Genomic DNA, 20,990 nt, shown 5'->3' with positions numbered 1-20,990 from the left:
TTGATAGGAGTCAAGTCTGTTTCTAGAAAACAGGCTTGACTCGTATCACTATTATGGATAACAAGTGAGTCATTGCACTAGTCAGCGTGTGAATGAGCCATGCACCTTTTTAGTTCTGCGCTGTATTGGGCAGTCGTTTACTGTAATACCTTCCCAGGTCTCTGACTAATTAATAGCCAGGACATTTCCTTTACTGACACTTTGTTCATTAACATATTCCTCTCTGGGGGAGAGTTGCAAAGAGCCGTCGGAAATGGACAGCCCGTACCCTGGAATTCACAGGCAAAGCGAAAAGCCAGTGTTGGGCCAGAAAGGAGATGAGGTCACCCCTGCGGCTATGTGATCCATGTGGCCAATGGATTTGTGAGGGAGCTTCATGCCAAGGGGGCCTAGTTGTGCTGGCTCACACCCCCTATAGGCTCACCAAGAGCTCTATTCCTGGAGGCTTTGTTGACTCTACTTCTTAGCACGTGTGAAACATCTGTTGCCCGGGAATGGGTGAAACGATGCCTCTGGTATGCTCTGTTGTGACGAGGAAACTATGGGATATCGTCATGGAGATTATTCCTACCCTCCCCCTGCCCTGGGAAATTAGACTGACATCATTTTCAGGCTTCTTGTTGTGCATACCCAGTCCTGATTACCTCTCCCCATCCGAATTCTCATGCACTAAGCCACTATGCACACAGAACATCCCATGTATTGCACAGAGAAGCACCATAATGCTCCTTAGCAGCCAAGGGCAGGTGCCTCATGACCAGGGCCTAGACATACCATCTATGCTGCCCCATGACAAGGTGGTAGAGCCCACTTCATGGTGCCAGTGTATTCAACCATAACAGCAAAACCCTTCATTCAAAGAAAGCATTTAACCCCGAATGTCCATGGCAGCATCTGCTTTAAATGAGAGTTAAAACGTTGTCATTATATTCTCCACCTCCCCACCCCCAAGTCTGCCATCACACAAATCTTTGCCTGCTCACAGCCTTGCTGGTTATCGAGGGGTTAAATGGGCCAAAATATCCATCAGCACACTGGGATACACCCACTCATGTTTTACAAATCACTTCATAAACCACACAGCACATGCAGGTGACTTCCTGGATAAGGGAATAATGGGGGAATTTAAAGGAATTGTTCAGTGTAAAAATAAAAACTGGGTAAATGGATAAAAATAATTTCTATTATAGTTAGTTAGGCAAAAATGTAATGTATAAAGGCTGGAGTGACTGGATGTGTAACATAATAATCAGAACACTACTTCCTGCTTTTCAGCTCTCTTGGTTTCCACTGACTGGTTACCCTGGTTACCAGGCAGGAACCAATCAGAGACTTGAGGGGGGGGGCACATGGGTCATAACTGTTGCTTTTAAATCTGAACTGAATGCTGAGGATCAATTGCAAACTCACTGAACAGTTATGTCACATGTGGTCCTCCTTCAAGTCGCTGACTAACTCAGAGTTAGAGAGCTGAAAAGTAGTGTTCTGGCTATTATGTTACACATCCAGTCACTCCAGCCTTTATACATTAAATTTTTGGCTAACTAACTATTTTAGAAACATATTTTATTTTTCACAGCCTATCTATTTACCTAGTTTTTATTTTCACACTGAACTGTTCCTTAAATAACAGGTAAAATCTCATTCCAAGCATAGTATACCAATCTGATGTTTGCAAACAGCACAGACAATTCATACCACCCAACTGTCCCGTTTTCCCGGGACGGTCCAGATTTTGACAGCTCAAACCACAGGCCCGGATTGTTACTGAAATATTCCGACTTTCTCTTTGGTCTCTCACCGAACAGTCAGAAAGAGATACAAATTTTCGAACTTAACTGGTTTTTGGCAGAGAGCCCAGAATATGTGGCAGGTGCACTTATATACATTTGTTACAATTTAAGATAAGCAAAGAAACAATTGTAACTATTTAAGATAAGCAGGTCTCTTGGGGAAGCTGTGACTTGCACCTTAAAGGGCAATTCTCCAGACATAAAACCTGACCCTAAAACCCCCAGGAATGTGTTCAAACTTTCCATAACCTCCCAAATTGTGTCAGTCCCTGAAGTGGCAAATATTTTTGTTCTTTTTTCTATTTCCAAAATCTTGGGAGGTATGCACACTACTATACGCTACTTGCTTATTGGAACTGATGGCCAATGCAGATGACATATAAGGGTGGAGTTTTACAGGACAGGATTTGTGGAAAAGCCGGCCCAAGGGCAGCAAGATTTTAGTGTCAGCAATGCTGCCCAGCCACATTCTAATTGTTTAGAAGAGCAGGAGATTTGACAGCGCTTAAAATTTGGTGGTGGGGGGCTCATGGCGGGGAGCAGTCGCAGGACCCTCTGGCCTAGAAGTGCCAGAATCAGAAATTTGGCCCTGAATTTTCAGTCAGGCAGTGACTAGTCCAGTAACAGACCTCAGGTATGCTGGGCAGGTAGTTTTGAACTTGAAATCCATATCAAAAACTGCACTGTCCGATTTAAAACCAGACATGTGGCTACAGGTAGGGTTGCCAAACTCTCTGCAAAAAATGATACCAGCCTTCGTTTGTAAGTCACGTGTCTGAGTTGGTAAACTTGGACATAGCTAGTAAATACTTGTCTCTTAGTTCAGTTGAGTCAATAGGGTCCTTGGCATTACATAATAAAATAACTGATAGATATTCTTAGTATTTACATTATACCTGCTGCCTGGTGTGACCATCGGAAATATTGCAAATCAGTGAGCAAGGCAAGTTGTCTGGGGCTAAGTGATGTAAAATCAATTTGAAAACAGAATTTGATGTAGGAATAATATTTCTTTTTGTTGCTTTAGTTATAATAAAAATGCTGTCTAATAATTCAGAAGTTTTAATTGCCATTCCACAGATTCGTAAGATATTCGGTGCGTGTATGGTGGGAAAAGAGCCGACCGATATCGGCAGAAGACTTGGATATCGGTCGGCTCGTCGATCGAGCTGGATGGAAGATTTTGATCGGGTGCCCTTGAAGGTACCCAAAAATCAGCCATTGTTAGTGCTGAATCGTCAGATACAGGTAGAATTCTATTGTTTCTACCTGTATATCTGACCATTCAGCTCTACATGTGGGTATTGAAATGAATGATCTTTCTTAGAAAGAATTGTTACGTATATGGCCACCTTTATTCGGCACAAATCCTATTCCTAGAGCTCCCCACAGTGGTCTGAGACAGTGAAGCACCCTGCCTTTCATATAGGGATGTAGCGAACGTCGGAAAAAAAGTTCGCAAACATATTCGCGAACTTGCGCAAAAACGCGAGCGGTTCGCGAACGGTTCGCGAACCCCATAGACTTCAATGGGAAGGCGAACTTTAACATCTAGAAAAGACATTTCTGGCCAGAAAAATGATTTTAAAGTTGTTTAAAGGGTGCAACGACCTGGACAGTGGCATGCCAGAGGGGGATCAAGGGCAAAAATGTATCTGAAAAATCTGCCTGTGTGTGCTTGGAAGAGATAGTGTAGGGGGAGAGCTGTTAGTGATTTCAGGGACAGATGATAGTAAGTTTGCTGGCTAGTAATCTGCTTGATACTGCTCTGTATTGGAGGGACAGAAGTCTGCAGGGATTTGAGGGACATTTTAGCTTAGGTAGCTTTGCTGGCTAGTAATCTACTGTTCTCTTTAAACAACTGCCATACGTTGACCTTGTAGGCATTGTTTGCCCAGTTTTTTTGGCCGCAGCCACTGAAGCACAGAGGCCAGAAAAAATATGCCATATAAATGCTGAAAATAGTCATTTTTTTGGTCGCAGCCACTGAAGCACAGTTGCCAGAAAAAATATGCCATATAAATGCTGAAAATAGTCATTTTTTGCCATATAAGTTGAGTCAACGTATGGCAAAAAATGACTATTTTCAGCATTTATATGGCATATTTTTTCTGGCCTCTGTGCTTCAGTGGCTGCGGCCAAAAAAACTGGGCAAACAATGCCTACAAGGTCAACGTATACACTACTACAGCGGTGGATACGGATTACGTAAAATATATTATGGCTGCTTGAAAAAAGTCACTCCGGTGTTTTTTCTGGAGACGGTAATATTATGGATATTTAGACAGAATGTGAACAAGGTCACACAGCTAGATGGCAGGTTGAAGAAAACAGTGTGCAAATAATGCCTACAAGGTCAACGTATACACTACTACAGCGGTGGATACGGATTACGTAAAATATATTATGGCTGCTTGAAAAAAGTCACTCCGGTGTTTTTTCTGGAGACGGTAATATTATGGATATTTAGACAGAATGTGAACAAGGTCACACAGCTAGATGGCGGGTTGAAGAAAACAGTGTGCAAATAATGCCTACAAGGTCAACGTATACACTACTACAGCGGTGGATACGGATTACGTAAAATATATTATGGCTGCTTGAAAAAAGTCACTCCGGTGTTTTTTCTGGAGACGGTAATATTATGGATATTTAGACAGAATGTGAACAAGGTCACACAGCTAGATGGCGGGTTGAAGAAAACAGTGTGCAAATAATGCCTACAAGGTCAACGTATACACTACTACAGCGGTGGATACGGATTACGTAAAATATATTATGGCTGCTTGAAAAAAGTCACTCCGGTGTTTTTTCTGGAGACGGTAATATTATGGATATTTAGACAGAATGTGAACAAGGTCACACAGCTAGATGGCGGGTTGAAGAAAACACTGTGCAAATAATGCCTACAGGGCAAATAATGCCTAAAAGGTCAACTTATACACTACTACAGCGGTAGTAAAATAAAAAAAAGTAAAATAAAAAAAAAATGAATATTAAAAAAAAAAATTAAAGTTGGTGCTGCTGAACTACTAGGAGCAGCAGATTAGCACACCAGTCCCACTCCCCAACACTGCTAGACTAATAGCACTGGGCTCTTATAGTAGTAGTAGTAGTAGTAGTAGTAGTAAAACAACAAAAAAATAAATAAAAGCAGTCCTTACAAGGACTACTGTTATTGCAGCAGTCAGCAGATGAGATCAGAAGCAGGACAGCTGCCCACTGCAGCTACATACAGAGCACTGCAGTAGAAGGTAGATTACTAGCCAGCAAAGCTACCTAAGCTTAAATGTCCCTCAAACCCCTGCAGACTTCTGTCCCTCCAATAACAGAGCAGTATCAAAACGATTACTAGCCAGCAAACTTTCAACTGTCCCTGAAATCACTAACAGGCAGCAGCTCTCTCCCTACACTATCTCTTCAGCACACACAGGCAGAGTGAAAAAACGCTGCAGGGCTTCGGTTTTTATAGGGAAGGGGAGTGGTCCAGGGGAGAGCTTCCTGATTGGCTGCCATGTACCTGCTGGTCTGGGGTGAGAGGGCAAAAAAAAGCGCCAACAATGGCGAACCCAAAATGGCGAACGTCGCGCGACGTTCGCGAACTTCCGGCGAGCGCGAACACCCGATGTTCGCGAGAACAAGTTCGCCGGCGAACAGTTCGCGACATCTCTACTTTCATAGCAAGGGAAGTAATAGCATGATCTAGGATAGTCTGAAGCAGTCTGGTGGCCATAATAATCACATGGAAGGTGATTTGTGATGCTTTTTTCTTGTAATCGTTTGTTCTCATTTCCAATTTAAAAAAAAAAAACTTTGACATTTTTTTTGCTTACTATTGAAAAAATGTCTCCACATAAACCTGCCTAATGCTTATATTTACTTTGGGAACCTTAACAGCTTACTCCTGGCAAAAAAAAAGTTATAGAATGATTTTAATGATGAGTTTAAAAGTCAATGGACTTTTTAGTGTGAAAAGTAGTCAAAATTTAAACAAAAAAGTTTTTTTTTTTTTACCATAGACAGTTCCATCTGTAGCTTTTTAAAAATCAAAAAAGGCATTTCTAGGCAATTATATGGCTCCTAATTAAAATCTAGGCCCTAAATGATCACTTGCTTTAAAATCACACCTTTATTGGAGTGCCACATGTTGTGCTCAAGGATCAATGATCAAGTCTGGACTGAGAATCAAAATAGGCCTTGCCATTTCAGGTACACAGAGGCCCAAACAGCTCACAAAGAGGCCCAAACAGCCCCCCACCAGCCCACTAAGGTGTGACTTTCTATGGCATCTCAGAGCAGCCCCTCTGGCATTTGCCAGAACCCACAGATCGCCACTACGGGCCTGTCAATGATCTACACCAGCTATTTCCATCCATGTCATGACCCCAAATTTCTCTGACCCCGAATCCTGACTTGTGCATTTCCTATTCCTCTCTCTCTTGGAAGTTTCCAAGACCAGTCATTAAACATCTTCCACTGCAACATTTCACTCCTTTTCAGCTTCCCTATCAACGACTGTCATCCAGTAGCCATTAGAACCTTGTTCTACACAGTGTCTGATTAATTCAACTGCCTGTAGCTCTAATGGATAGGAAATATTTGTGTCTCTTTGCCATGCTGCTTAACATTCAGATAACATTATTATAATGTTGTCTCTGTTTCAGCAGCGACCTTCTGATTCCCCACCTACTGCATACTGTCTCTTTTATATTAAAATAGCAATCCAATAATAGTTTATATTGCCTAAGGAAGTTATTCCCAGCCTCAGGGATGCATATTTATTTCACGTTTGGGTTTATCAAATGATGAGAAATTAGGCTACTGGCACAAGTATTGGTTTTAGGGGTGGGGGCAGTTTATGTGCAAAATACACTCAAATTGCCTCTTTTCATTGCCTCTCCATTGCTGAATCACTCAGTTTCTATGAATCATGTTTAACTACAAACTTTTACTCAAATTCCTTGGCAAATGCTTCATAGATGCCTTGGTAGGAACATACAAATCGGTTTGTCACCTGTTAGGGTTTATACAAAGGTTTTCTGGTTCAGGAATACCTGTTTGAGACCCAAACCCGGAAAATTCTCCCTGATACGAGGGTCAAAATGTGGAAATCACTTCTGGATACAAAAATGCCACCTGTACAGTTTTGAACCAGAGCGCCAGGGTTTGAAGGGGCTGGCTGTTCAGTTCAAAACCTCTTGCCCTCCTGTATGTCCTAAAATATGTCCTAAAACAGGACATATCACATGCCAATATGATGAGCAACATTATATCCCCCAAACACCACCACCACATCCCCTGATGTCCCTGTCCCAACCCCTCAATTTCATTGACACCGCCCCTGACATCACTGTCTGGTTTTACTGTATGTAAAATATGGCAACCCTACATATGAACCAAGGGCAGTAGGAGGATTGTGCATGGGTGTCCTCTGGAATGCCCCAAGCTTGTGTGCCATTTTTATTCCAGTGCAGAGGGCATAGCATAATTGCAGTACAAAATTGATTTGGGCCCCAAGCACTGCAATTTTAAAGTTGGTAGAGTTTGCAGTTATGTCTGTCCCTTTGTAAAGAAGGCCCAGACAAATATGAAAGACTCTGAAATGTGTGTTGTTTGGCAAACAATAAAAGTTATGGGGCCCCTTTAGACTCACCGAATAGGATGGCATGACCTGGGTAAGAAAGGAAAGGTGTGAAGCCATGGCCAGAATACAACAACTAGAAAAGAGGCTCAGAGGTTAATTTGGCACTAGGTCATGATAGGAAGGACACAAGGGTATTTAAGAGAAGAGGGGTCTAATAGGCTGTGGATTAGATGGAAGGTAATAGCTGTTTCCTAAAGCGGAGCATCAAACAGAGAATTTCAATAAGAGAAAGACTAAGAATAAAAAGCCTCCAACAGCTGCTACTCATATAAATACATCTCTAAAACCTGCAGCTTTGGCCAGCTACAGGGGGAATTAGCACATACAGACAGTCTTGGCAACAGAAGAGTGGGGGGCATTAGAGGCAACCCTCTCGCCAGAATTCTCAGAGGCCTCCCAAACACTAATGCAAAGCTGCCTCTTCATATTTCTTTATTGCTTTGATTTTCCTGAAGCTGAGCCCTAAACATGTGGGAATTCTTCGGTGCCAAAAATATGATGGGAGCGTTTTGGAATAAGTCAGTAGAGCCCCCAATTAAAAGAGACACATGCCCTTGGTGTCACATCTGATAGTGAGATGTCAGCTCCTGATTGGTTGTCATAAGAACCATGGCTTTTTCTCTAGGCTGTGCTTTTTAACCAACCATTTTGGAAAAGAGCTGTACCCTACAACAAGGGTGGTGAAGTTCTGCTGGGTGCAAAGCAGCTCTTTCCTTACTTCCTGCTACAGGACAAACTTTAATTACAAGGCTCCTTTGCGCCCAATGACCACTAGTACTCTCAAACTGGTGCTCCTGAAAGTTCCAAAGTTAGGGAATGGATAGGGGTGGAAGAAGGAGCGCCTATGTGCCATCCACCCATCCTCCATGAACAGAGCACTATCAAATGGAGGCATGGGGGGAGCGCAGGTTCTTGCACCTTTGAGTCTACATGGTTGACAGAGGTGCAGGAAGCTAAGTTCCAAAAACATGGCAGCTTGCTCTAAATTTGTGTATACTGCAGTCTATACTGTAAATGAGACCTGCAATGTCTTTCCCTTGCAGTTTGTAAATGCAAATATCAGTCTATGGTGACCAGATTTTGGTCCCAGTCCCTGGTTTACACAATGCACATTATGCAGAGTACAACAAATGCAGTGCTTTTATTTAATATGCTAACATTCTATATATGATGTACATGCACATCGCTATGGGGTTAATTAGGGAAGACTGCGATGCAAAGTTTCCCTTTAACCCTGCCCCCATAGTGATGCACTTGGGCAGGAAACCTTCACATTTATATATAAATAATGTTTCCAGTAAAGCAGGGACTTTTATAAGCTTCCATGGAACAATAGGACAATCCTAAATGTTCCCCAATTTACTGGTAGAATTGCTATTTATAAAGTATACAACAGGTGCAGACTCTAAAATAAAGTGCCTGGCCAGGTCAGGGTAACGGTAACCTAGCAGATCCCCCCTGGCAAAATGCTGGAACTCTTCTCTGTGTATTACACAGTGTGTGCTGCAAGTCTCAATATCAAGTTTTATCCCACTCTGCACTGGTTATTCTAGCACAGAGTCACATTTACAGAGTCATATCTTTGCACAGGCTTGCAGTGGGTTGGGTAACTGTAAACAGTGTGGGTGCTGAGGTGGTATAAGGTGCTGAGGTGGTAGAAGGTGCTGAGGTGGTAGAAGGTGCTGAGGTGGTAGAAGGTAGGTAAATGTGGATGCAGGTAGGGGTGCGAGTTGGAAGGACAGGTCATGGGTTGCAAAATAGGCTTCTCCTGATATCACCTGCCCAAAGATGCCAACCTGGATCTGAAAAGGTGTAGGAGCTTCTTGGCCACACACACTCCATGCTCTGCTTCTAAGGATTTCAGGAGCCATTTTTATGCTTTGCAACAGCAGGGAGTACAGTAAGTGGAATTACTAGTAACTTTTACTATGGGTAAAGGGGGTAAATCAGGTCGATGCCTGAAAATATGTGTGAGTTGACATATCTGGCTCCCCCACATGTCATGACATAACTTCAAGTTGTATGAAGATGCCAGTTCCAGTTTTATGGTGGGCTGCAGCTCGGTCATGAATAAAGCAGTGTGGGGTCAAGTGGTAAAGCAGGTTCAAGGGGATAAAAATGTGGGTTGAGGGCCAGATTAGGGCTAATAGATCAGGTTTGGCACATGCTTGATTAGAGACATACAGACCTCTGGCTCAGTTCCCAACAGTGCATATATTGGACTCGGAGCCTATAATGCATTCCCTAGGTGCTCTGCTCTGTCATCTGCTGTATGAGGGTGTCTATTTAGTATTCGGTTTATATGCTCTGCAATGAAGCTGTTAAGGGCTCAGCTTTCCATATGTTCTCTGTTCTGTTATCTATTTAGCCTTCAGCTTTCCATATGTACCCTGTTGTGTTATGAATCAGGGTTTGGCATTCCCTATGTGCAAAGTCTGGTTACTACTGGGCTCAATGCTCGCAGAAAACCATTGCTCCTAGTTTCTCCTCTCTTGCTTTGAGGTATTCAGGGTTTTCTCAGTTTTTAATTTCTGTTTCATTATAATATACTAAGCCCTTTAGCAGTCATCAGTTGGATATCTGACAGTAATAGTCAGTAATAGTACAGACTAGGGCTTTATCGATAATAAAAACTAATGGAAAGGAGCAATTAGTTGCTGCTTTTGACTGAGGACAGACTGCCATCTAGTGGAGCATGACAAAAACTAATTTTCAAAGTCGTGGACTCGTGAAAGGACCACACACATAAGGGGCAAAACCTCATCTCCCAGAGTTTTTTAAGGAAGGAATGCTGTAGAGATATTGACAGCAATCAATGTTAACAAAAAACAAAGGATTCAGAATGCAGCTGTCCATATATTGACAAGAAGTGATTTAGCCATTAAGTAATATACATTCCTTGCTTTCAAATCTTTTTACTTAACTACTCATACTATTTACAGATATTCTAACACACGTGCAGGATTCATCTATCCATCTATCCTTCTATCTATTATCTATCTATCTATCTATCTATTATCTATCTATCTATCTATCTATCTATCTATCAATCAATAAATCCATCTATCTATCTATCTATCTATCTATCTATCTATCATCTATCTATCTCTCTCTCTCTCTCTCTCTCTCTCTCTCTCTCTCTCTCTATCTATCTATCTATCTATCTATCTATCTATCTATCTATCTATCTATCATCTATCTATCTTCCTATCTATCTATCTAGCATCTATCTATCTATCTATCTATCTATCTATCATCATCTATCTGTCTATTTGTCTAGTCATTGACTGTATCTATCAATCTATCTATCCTACTATCTATCTATCTATCTATCTATCTATCTATCTATCTATCTATGTATCAACTATCAATCAATCTATCCATCTATCTATCAATCAATCAATAAATCCATCTATCTATCTTCCTATCGTATCTATCTATCTATCTATCTATCTATCTATCTATCTATCTATCTATCTATCTATCTATCATCTATCTATCATCTATCTATCTATCTATCTATCTATCTATCTATCTATCTATCTATCTATCTATCTATCTATCTATCTATCTATCTATCTATCTATCATCATCTATCTATCTATCTATCTATCTATCATCTATCTATCTATCTATCTATCTATCTATCTATCTATCTATCATCTATCTATCTATCTATCTATCTATCTATCTATCTATCTATCTATCATCTATCTATCTATCTATCTATCTATCTATCTATCTATCTATCTATCTATCTGTCTAGTCATTGACTGTAGCAGACATGTTTAATGGTGGGAATGAGACAGTGGCAGCCGTACAGAGAGAGGTGGGAAATTGTCCAGAGCCCCAGGGTGCAGTGCATTCAGGTGCTGCCATTTGTGAAACAATGCTGATAATATTGTACTGCGTTGCCATGGGAAACAGCTGTTGGTTTTTATCAGAACTGAGAGCAGTTTCACAGTAAAAGAGTTAACATGGAAGGCAGTCATGGTCCCATCATTTTCTGTAAAGCAGATCGCTGTCCTACAGACAAAAGGCCGGGTATATGAGCTGTCTATCATGCAGATATATAGTAAATGATCCCCTCTATCATGCAGATATATAGTAAATGATCCCCTCTATCATGCAGATATATAGTATGTGATCCCCTCTATCATGCAGATATATAGTATGTGATCCCCTCTATCATGCAGATATATAGTATGTGATCCCCTCTATCATGCAGATATATAGTATGTGATCCCCTCTATCATGCAGATATATAGTAATTGATCCCCTCTATCATGCAGATATATAGTAATTGATCCCCTCTATCATGCAGATATATAGTATGTGATCCCCTCTATCATGCAGATATATAGTAATTGATCCCCTCTATCATGCAGATATATAGTATGTGATCCCCTCTGCTGCCTGCCTGACTTAAGCTCCCCATAGACGCAAAGATTTCTCTTGCAGAACAACCGATTTTTGGCGAAGTCCAACCAATCCGTCAAATTAGTGGGATTCGAACGATCGTACATCTTAAGATTTTTCGTCCAACATCTGTCCGAAAAGTGGTCAGCGAGGTTAAAAAATCTTTGTCGGTCCCAGTGCAATCTATCTATGTTTGCAGGGCCAAGCAGGCAGCTTGTTTTCCTGGCAAATGATGTTTTTAGTTGATGACCAGAATAGATAGAACAAGCGCACACCCTTATGCAGATCAGCCTGGTGCACAATCTTAGAGGCTCCCGCAGCCTCACATCTGCTATGGAACAGAAAAAGATCAGCAAACAGGCATTCAAATTGCAGGATATACCTGCTCGTTTATTGTGCGGAATTGTGCGGAAACGTTGCATTCCGAACAATAAACAAGCAGGTATATCCTGCAACTTGAATGCCTGTGTGCCGATCTTTTTCTTTTTAGTTGATGGACAATTCGTACGATTGTACGATCGTTTCGAGATAATCGTGGTCTCACGATGACGATTGGATCTTTCAAAAATCCAGCTTTACAGACAGCTCACATTGCATGCAGATCACTGGGGTCGTATGGAACACTAAAATAATTGTCCCTGCTTCATATTCTCGTGCTATCATAGGCCTTGCCACTGTTACATGGGGTTAATTCCCTCTTTTTACCAATATCCTTTGTTTTTATAGCACCAGTATGTTTACAAGGCTCTTCTTTCTTTTAAGGGCAGTTGTTGTACCGAAATGTTTGATCATAACCTGCGTGTCTTGAGCACTTCAATAAACTTGGGAACACCCCACTTTTGAACTTCACATATAACATATTACAAAGTAGGGTCAGATTTATCAGAAGTCAATTAACCCGCCTGTATGATTTGGGGGTACGGGAGTAAAGCAACACAGACAAGGTGAGCTAAGACTCATAGTACACAAGGCATAAATTCCCCCATCAGCAAGTGGAGAAGGGTGTTTTAGACCCAAATCCAGATATGAAATCCATTAGTACATATGACAAGCTCAATAACCAAGTTTGGTGCTTCTCTGCAGTCAGAGTATAAACCATGCACCACGATCCTAAGAAAAAAAAAGCCTCCTAATACCCTGACACATAATCAGGTTGACAAATTTGCTCAGACTGGTAGATCATCCGGCTTTGAGTCACTCAGTTACATGAGCATCATTCAAAAAATAAATGTGGAATGGAAGATGACCCTCAGTGGTATGGCGATTTCAGTTGTCCTTTCGGCCAACCATGTGAATCAAGAAGTAAAATAGAATGCATTACATTCCAGTAGCTGGGCAGCGCAAAGGCAAAACAAACCCTGCGATATACACAAATCGCGCCATTAAACTGCCTCTTGATTTCTGGGATCCTTTACAAATAGTCAATGGAGTGAATTATGGTTTCACACAAGACATATGAGTTTAAGGGGGTTATTTTATAAAGTCTCATTGCCAAAAACTCAAAAAATTCTAGTTTTTTTAACTTTAAAATCAGAATTTTTGATAGAAAAAATAAAACTTGAATTTTTCAAGATTTATGAAAACCTGAGGATGGAAAAAGTCTGAATCTGAAAATCCAGCATCTCAGACCTGCCGAGGTTGTATATAAGTCAATGGGAGACGTCTCTTCCCTATTTGGAAGTTTCTGTGGTCTGCGCTGGAATTAGCCCAAAAATCGGACGATTTTGCGTTTTTTGGACAAATCCAAAAAAATAAGACTTTTCGGGAAAAAGTCCAAATAAATCGAGTGATTCCGTTTTTTCGTGTTTGTTCCCGATCCGATAAAACCGTGATTTTTTTAAAAAATAAATAAGGTCCAATCGTGGATTCTAGTTTGGTCAGACTTTTTTCATTAAAATAGTCAGATAAATGTCAGACTTTGATAAATAAGCCCCTATGGGTCATCTATTACGGTCAATATCTTGAGGTGAGTAACCCACCACTCGTCAGTGTTAGGAATGATTCCACCCAGGATATGTTGATCAGTTCAGTGGATACACCAAAGATGGGATTAGGAAGCGTCAAATACAAATGTGTCCACTCTCCTAAGCACACAGTCATGCTGCCTCAAATCCAGGGTCCTACACCATAATAAAAGCTACTAAGTTTGCCCAGGAGCAGTAACCCATAGCTACCAATAAGATGTTTGCCTTTAAACAGGTGACCAGTAAATGCTACCTGCTGATTGGTTGCTATGGGTTACTGCTCCTAGGCAAAGTTAGTGCCTTTTATTACATAACCCCCTAAATCTGGTGGGTGTAATTGCAGAAATATCTAGGCTGATCCAAGAATATAATAGAAGTCAATATGAAACAAAACAATGTGTCTTTGGGCCCCAGGCCAGGAATATTAGATGCAGCATAAGGGTGTTAACATCCATTTATATACATGCAACCAAGTTATTAACCTAATCAAATGACATTTGCTGAGCCCTTTATAAAGATTGAGGCATCGCCTGTTGAGTATGAGTGGGATTTATTTCATACAGTGGAAGAAGCTCTCTGCATACCAATACAAAGATTTCTAATATAATCCATTTAAGCCACTTCTGTACACAGATACCATCTCTTTACTGCAATACCCAGAGACAAATGGGCACATTTGCAAACAGAATTGGAACACAGCCTAGGCTGGGATTAAAGGCACAATGGGGTGTTGTTATACAAATGCTACCGGTGTAGTAACCCATAGAAACCAATGAGCATGTAGCATTTACCAGCTGTTTGGAAATAGACATTTGATTGGTTGCTATGGGAAACAAGACCATGGCAAACATTATTTAAATTACCCTAATATATAGGCAAGACACTGTAGATGTGGATTCCTGGCATTCTGATCGCTTCTACTATCTAGCAGAGTTCCCCTCTGGAGGTATGGGATCCATTATCCAGAAACCCATTATCCAGAAAGCTCTGAATTACGGAATGGTCTTCTCCCATAGACACCATTTTATCCAAATAATCCAAATTTTGAACAATTATTTCTTTTTTCTCTGTAATAATAAAACAGTAGCTTGTACTTGATCCAAACTAAGATATAATTAATCCTAATTGGAAGCAAAACCAGTCTATTGGGTTTATTTAATATATGATTTTATAGTAGATTTAGGGGCCGATTCATCAAGAGTCGAATATCGAGGGTTAATTAACACTCGATATTCGACTAGCAACTAAAATCCTTTGACTTCGAATATCGAAGTCGAAGGATTTAGCGCAGAAAATTCGATCGAACGATCGAAGGATTATTCCTTCGATCGAACGATTAAATCCTTCGAATCGAACGATTCGAAGGATTTTAATCCAACGATCGAAGGAATATCCTTCGATCAAAAAAACTTAGGCAAGCCTATGGGGACCTTCCCCATAGGCTAACATTGACTTCGGTAGCTTTTAGCTGCCGAAGTAGGGGGTTGAAGTTTTTTTTAAAGAGACAGTACTTCGACTATCGAATGGTCGAATAGTCGAACGATTTTTAGTTCGAATCCTTCGATTCGAAGTCGTAGTCGTAGTCGAAGGTCGAAGTAGCCCATTCGATGGTCGAAGTAGCCCAAAAAACACTTCGAAATTCGAAGTTTTTTTACTTTGAATCCTTCACTCGAGCTTTATGAATCGGCCCCTCTAAGTATGAAGATGCAAATTACAGAAAGATCCATTATCCGGAAAACCCCTGGTCCAGAGCAGTCTGTATAACAGGTTCCATACCTGTACCATAGCCCAATCATTTATGACCTCCTGGGCAGTGTTCAAAAAATTTGAGAATTGCGCCAGAAATTCATAAAAGTGAATTTGTCCCTTTAACTCTTGCTGCATTAACAAAGGGCTGTGGTTTGTTTCAGAGCACAGAGACATGCAGTGTCGGACTGGCCCACCGGGATACCAGGAAAAGTAAGATACAGGTATGGGACCTGTTATAAAGAATACTTGGGACCTGGGGTCTTCCGGATAATGGATCTTTCCATAATTTGGATCTTCTTACCATATGTATACTAGAAAATCATAGAAACATTAAATAAACCCAATAGGCTGGTTTTGCTTCCAGTAAGGATTAATTACATCTTAGCTTGGATCAAGAACAAGGTACTGTTTTATTAGCAGAGAAACATATAACAGAGAAATAGTTAATAACTTAAAATTTGGATTATTTAATTATAATGGAGTCTATGGGAGATGGCCTTTCTGGATAACAAATTTCTGGATAATGGATCCCATACCTGTACTGTATATATACACATTAGCCTGTATATATATATTCTTCTTCTGTACACCTTATATATTTATTTTATGAAAGCCAATAAACTACTATAAAATACCAAACATATTTCTGGCATCCAAAAAAATAAGAAGTGGTTTGGAAATGACTTACCCCAAAGCAAAGATTTCTGAACATATCACTTTTCAACCCATCTTCTCATTCAATGTCCTCCCAATAAAACCTCAAAGCAGGTCTAGATTTTAAAAAGCCAAACGTTGTGCTCAGCAGATCAGCTAATTCCTCGGCCCTATTTTGGGCATTGAAGCTAGATTTTTAGAACAAGGACTAAAAGAAAACCATCTATTGAGATCTTCTGATGATGATCATGGAGGACAAAGAAGAAAAGGTATCTTCAAGGTTTGTTGTATTAAGGACATCAATACCTCCTGGATTTATGGTTTCTCACCAATTTCTCCAAACAAATACAACGTTTTTAGAGTGAGGTTATGGTATACAAACCATAAAAAGAATAAAAATGGTTTCAGCTGGAGGTAAAACCTCTGTTATCTCAAAAGCTCTACAGACTGACCATGTTTTAAGTCATTGTAAAGATGAGTGGCTTTAGGTTTCATAGAATGGTAATGTGAGCCTGTCTTTACAGCTTGAAAGCTGGTAATGAGGTACCAGAACAAGAGGGTATCAATGCCAATATCTTGTTACTGGCAGAATACTCAACAGGAACAGGAGGAAATTGCATTAAACTTTAAAGGGTCTTTTTCGCGGTGAATAGACCGAAACTTCTCTACCATAAAACCCTCTGGACGTTAACTACCCTTATCTGTACCCATAGTAACCCCTAGACTGAACACAAAATAATTATTTTCTCTTTTAAAAAAAGAAATATACATTTTTATATATTGTGCTTTAGTCGTAGAAGGAATATTTTCAACACAAAGGCGGTGATTTATTAAGGTGCGATTTTTTCACGTTGTCCGTTTTGCCGTCGAAAACATTGCAGTAAAAAAAGACGAGATTTTATCACGTTTTATCATGCCCTGAAGTTGTTCCAAGTCCGAATCCAAAAATTCTCCAGCTAAAATCTGCCGAATTCATGTAAAAGTCAACCGCAGATGTCCCCTTAACCATTTGAAGATGTTTTAACCCTCGCGAAATGTTTGGATTTTTCGGGTTTTGATGCCAGTTTTTCCGCGACAATCTGAAAAAGGGTTTTCAGTTTTTCCCAATCTGTCTTTTTTAGAGTTTTTTTTTTTTGATAAATAAGGGCAAATCGTGGATTCTAGTTTGTTTCTTGTTTCTAATTTGATCAGACTTTTTTTATTTAAAAAATCAGAAGAATTCGGAGTTCTAAAAATAACCCCCAAAATGTTGAAACATAAGGTATTCTTGCACTGAGCAAAAACCCACGTTTTGGTATGTTTGGAGTCATGGGATGAGTAACAGAAGAAATTATATGAAAATATATGTACAATGTACTCAGTAGGGTTTTGTGTCCATTTATATAGTTATTAATCATCTTAAATATAAAATCATAATCATAAGCAGAATGCTCTGTGCACGCAAAGGGCTCCTAAACCCAACAACATTATCATAATTGTAATTAGAAGAAATGTGAGACCATTCCTTGCATTTTGTTGCCATGGTGGCAACAAAGCTTGACATGTAATGGAACTCATTTATACCAAGAAGACAAAAGCTGATGTTATAAGATCATTAGGACTTACACACATTGGGGCAACACATCAAAGATAAAAAAAACACTGGCGTAACTGTATCCACGTGAAGAGCCTACAGAGCCCAATGCTGTGCTGCATGAACCTGCCCAAAATGCGGCAATAGTAAAAAAAAATCACAATTCATTGTTGGATACTACTTATCTCCCACAGTGGGACTTGCTATCCAGAATGCTCAGGATCTGGGGTTTTCCGGAAATTGGATCTTTTTTTATAATTGGGATCTCTATACCTTAAGTCTACTAGAAAATCATTAAATAAACCCAAATAAGCTGGTTCTGCTTCCAGTAAGGATTAATTATATCTTAGTTGAGATAAAGTATTGTTGCAGACAAAAAGGAAATCATTTTTAGAAATATGTAGTATTTGATTATAATGGGAGGCAGCCTTTCCGTAATTTAGAGTTTTCTGGATAAAGCTCCTATTTTAGATCAGAAAAGAGAAAGCAATAACCCCAGGTCTCCAGAGTCCAAGGGACCCCATTGGGAAAATAGTGACAGTTTCCCATTACAAACAAACCACTGTAGAAAAGCAGAAGGAAAGCAAGCAAAGTTGTAGGACATAAGTAGGACATACAAGTACATGGATTAGTATAAAGGTTATACTGTTACTCTAGATGTCTCTGGGGAAATCTCACCTTTAATATTTGTTTTTTTTGTGGAGGCACCATCTACAGAAAGCTATTAATAACCAATTTTGTTCAAAGGAGAAACACTAAGATTGTGCTTGATGTATATAAGTAAATTAGGGTTGCCACATCTTTGTGGAAAACAGGCAGGGGGCGGGCGAGTAGGGTTGCCACTTTTTCTTTTATAAAAAATACCAGCCTTCCTATATTTTTATGCATTTGCCCTATTTATAACATTGGGATCAAGCTTCATTTTTACCGGCAAGGCCGGTAAAATACCGGCCAGGTGGCAACCCTATGGGCCAGTGATGTCAGGAGGCGGGCCGGTGATATCGGGGGCGGACTTGGTGATGTTGGAGGGGGTGGGGTGGATGATGTGGCGATCAGTGATTGGCTGATCGACATGTCATTCACTTCAGTGTCCTGTACTAATTTGGAAATCCGGACAGGCACTTTTCCCCCATACACCCCTTCCAAAAACCGGGCTGTGGGTGGCAACACCAAACTAAGTGTATCATAAGAATATATATAACATAATATGAATGACTCGGAGCAGGGTAGAGGGTAGAGGTTTATGGAAATCAGTGGCGTAACTAGATTTTACTGGATTTTACTAGATTTAACCCAAAAGAAAATTTAATTGCTCATTATTTAATGCCTCATGGGGTCCCTATAACTCCTGGGTCCCCCTGCAGCCGCAGGGTCTGCTTCCTCTGTAGTTGCGCCCCTGATGGAAATCCATCTCTTCTCTGTTGCAATGGTTATCGACTGAATAAATCTACTTACAAATTGTCTCCTGAGCTTACTCTTCACTCGTAGCCCCTGAGGATCTGGTGGATGCAGTGGGTAGTGACAGGAACTAAGGTGGTTGTCCACAGAAAAGCTCTTCCGCATGTGGAAGGGTTGCTGGAGTCGAGGCTCCTCTGGGGAGGACATAAGCCTTGTAGCCAAAGGACCCGCGTTCATAAGAGAGTCTCGTGAGCGCCATGAGTCCACTGTAGTGAGAAAAAAGGAAGAGGCACAGTTACTACTATACACAGTGCTCCACAAATCAACAAACAACTGACAGTTCCTGTATTTGGAAATCCTTAAGGCAGAGACACATGCTGCTATTTTGGGAGATTAGCCCCCCAGCGTGAAATCGCTTCTTCTTCAGGTGACTAATCTCCCCGAACTGCCTTCCTGCCGGCTAGAATGTAAATTGCCGGCAGGATGGCACTCGGAAAGCTTTGTTTTCCAAAGTCGTCCAAAGTTGCCTCACGAAGAAACTTCGGGTGACTTCGGAAAGCTGAAGCAATCCAAGTGCCTTCCCGCCATCGATTTACATTCTAGTCAGCGGGAAGGCAGTTCGGGCAGATTAGAAGAAGAAGTGATTTGTCGCTGGCCGACTAATTTCCCGAAATAGCAGCATGTGTCTCTGCCCTTAAAGAGGTCGTTCACCTGTGAGAGTTTTTAGTATGATGCAGAGAGTGATATTCTGAGACAATTTGCAATTGGTTTTCATTTTGTATTATTTGTGGTTTTTGAGCTATTTAGCTGTTTTATAATAACCTTTTTCTCTGTAATAATAAAACAGTATCTTGCACTTGATCCCAACTAAGATATAATTAATCCTTATTGGAAGCAAAATTTAGTATTAACATGATTTTCTACTTGAAATAAGGTATGGAGATCCAAATTATGGAAAGATCTGTTATCCAGAAAACCACAGGTCTCAAGAATTCTGGTTAACAGGTCAATACCTGTAGTACATTATGTCAGACCAGCTAAAACAATGGCTGGTCTGTGATGTTAAATCCCAATGGCTTATTTTTTAAACCCAAGTACAGTGTGTAAAAGGCATATTCAACTGCCATGCTGCATAGTTTTTAGCCACAATGTAATCAAATTCCTCAAATCCCAAATTGATTGGAACCACTCAATCCATAATAATTTTCAATAAATCAGAATCTACAAATACATTTGGGGCGTTATTTACTAAAATCCGAAAAACTCTCATTATTTTATTAAAACTACTTCGCCCAAACTCGCATGCACATTTTTACTGCATTTATCAATAAATTTAACTCGAAAAAATCTGATGCGGGAAAAGACTCGATAATATTGTGAAAGAATCTGAATTGTATTTAGATTCTTCTTCGGGCGACTAATCTCCCCCGAACTGCTTTCTCGCCGGCTAGAATATAAATCGCCAGTGGGATGGCACTCGGAACTCTTCGTTCTCCAATGTTGCCCAAAGCTGCCTCATGAGGAAACTTCGGGAGACTTCGGAAATCAAAAGCAAATGTAAATCGCCGGTGGGAAGGCAGATCAGGGAGATTAGTTGCCCGAAGAAGAATCAATTTGTCTCTGAGTGACTAATCTCCCGAAATAGTAGCGTGCGTCTCTGCACTTAGCAGCTTTGGGGTTTTAATTCGGGGTTCGCCCGGCAACTAATCGCTAGTGATGGGCGAATTCATTCGCCAGGTGCGAATTTGTGGCGAATTCCCGCGATTTGCTGCTGGCGAATAAATTCGCGAAACCGC

The 20,990-nt window shown here is 40.5% G+C and overlaps 1 protein-coding gene across 2 annotated transcripts in view; it reads right to left on the bottom strand.

The window, feature by feature from the left end:
• Window positions 1–20,990, bottom strand: part of ankfn1l.S (ankyrin repeat and fibronectin type III domain containing 1 like S homeolog) — a 178,975-nt gene that overhangs the window by 151,091 nt on the left and 6,894 nt on the right. For both annotated transcript variants that reach the window (XM_041577990.1, XM_041577992.1), the window contains exon 2: window positions 19,252–19,460. In XM_041577990.1, coding sequence (XP_041433924.1) covers window positions 19,252–19,460 — 209 coding nt within the window. The remainder of the gene's footprint in view (window positions 1–19,251; window positions 19,461–20,990) is intronic.

This window comes from Xenopus laevis, chromosome 9_10S, assembly GCF_017654675.1.
Source record: "Xenopus laevis strain J_2021 chromosome 9_10S, Xenopus_laevis_v10.1, whole genome shotgun sequence".
Lineage (NCBI taxonomy): Eukaryota > Metazoa > Chordata > Amphibia > Anura > Pipidae > Xenopus > Xenopus laevis.
This window is presented reverse-complemented; position numbering and strand designations above follow the sequence as displayed.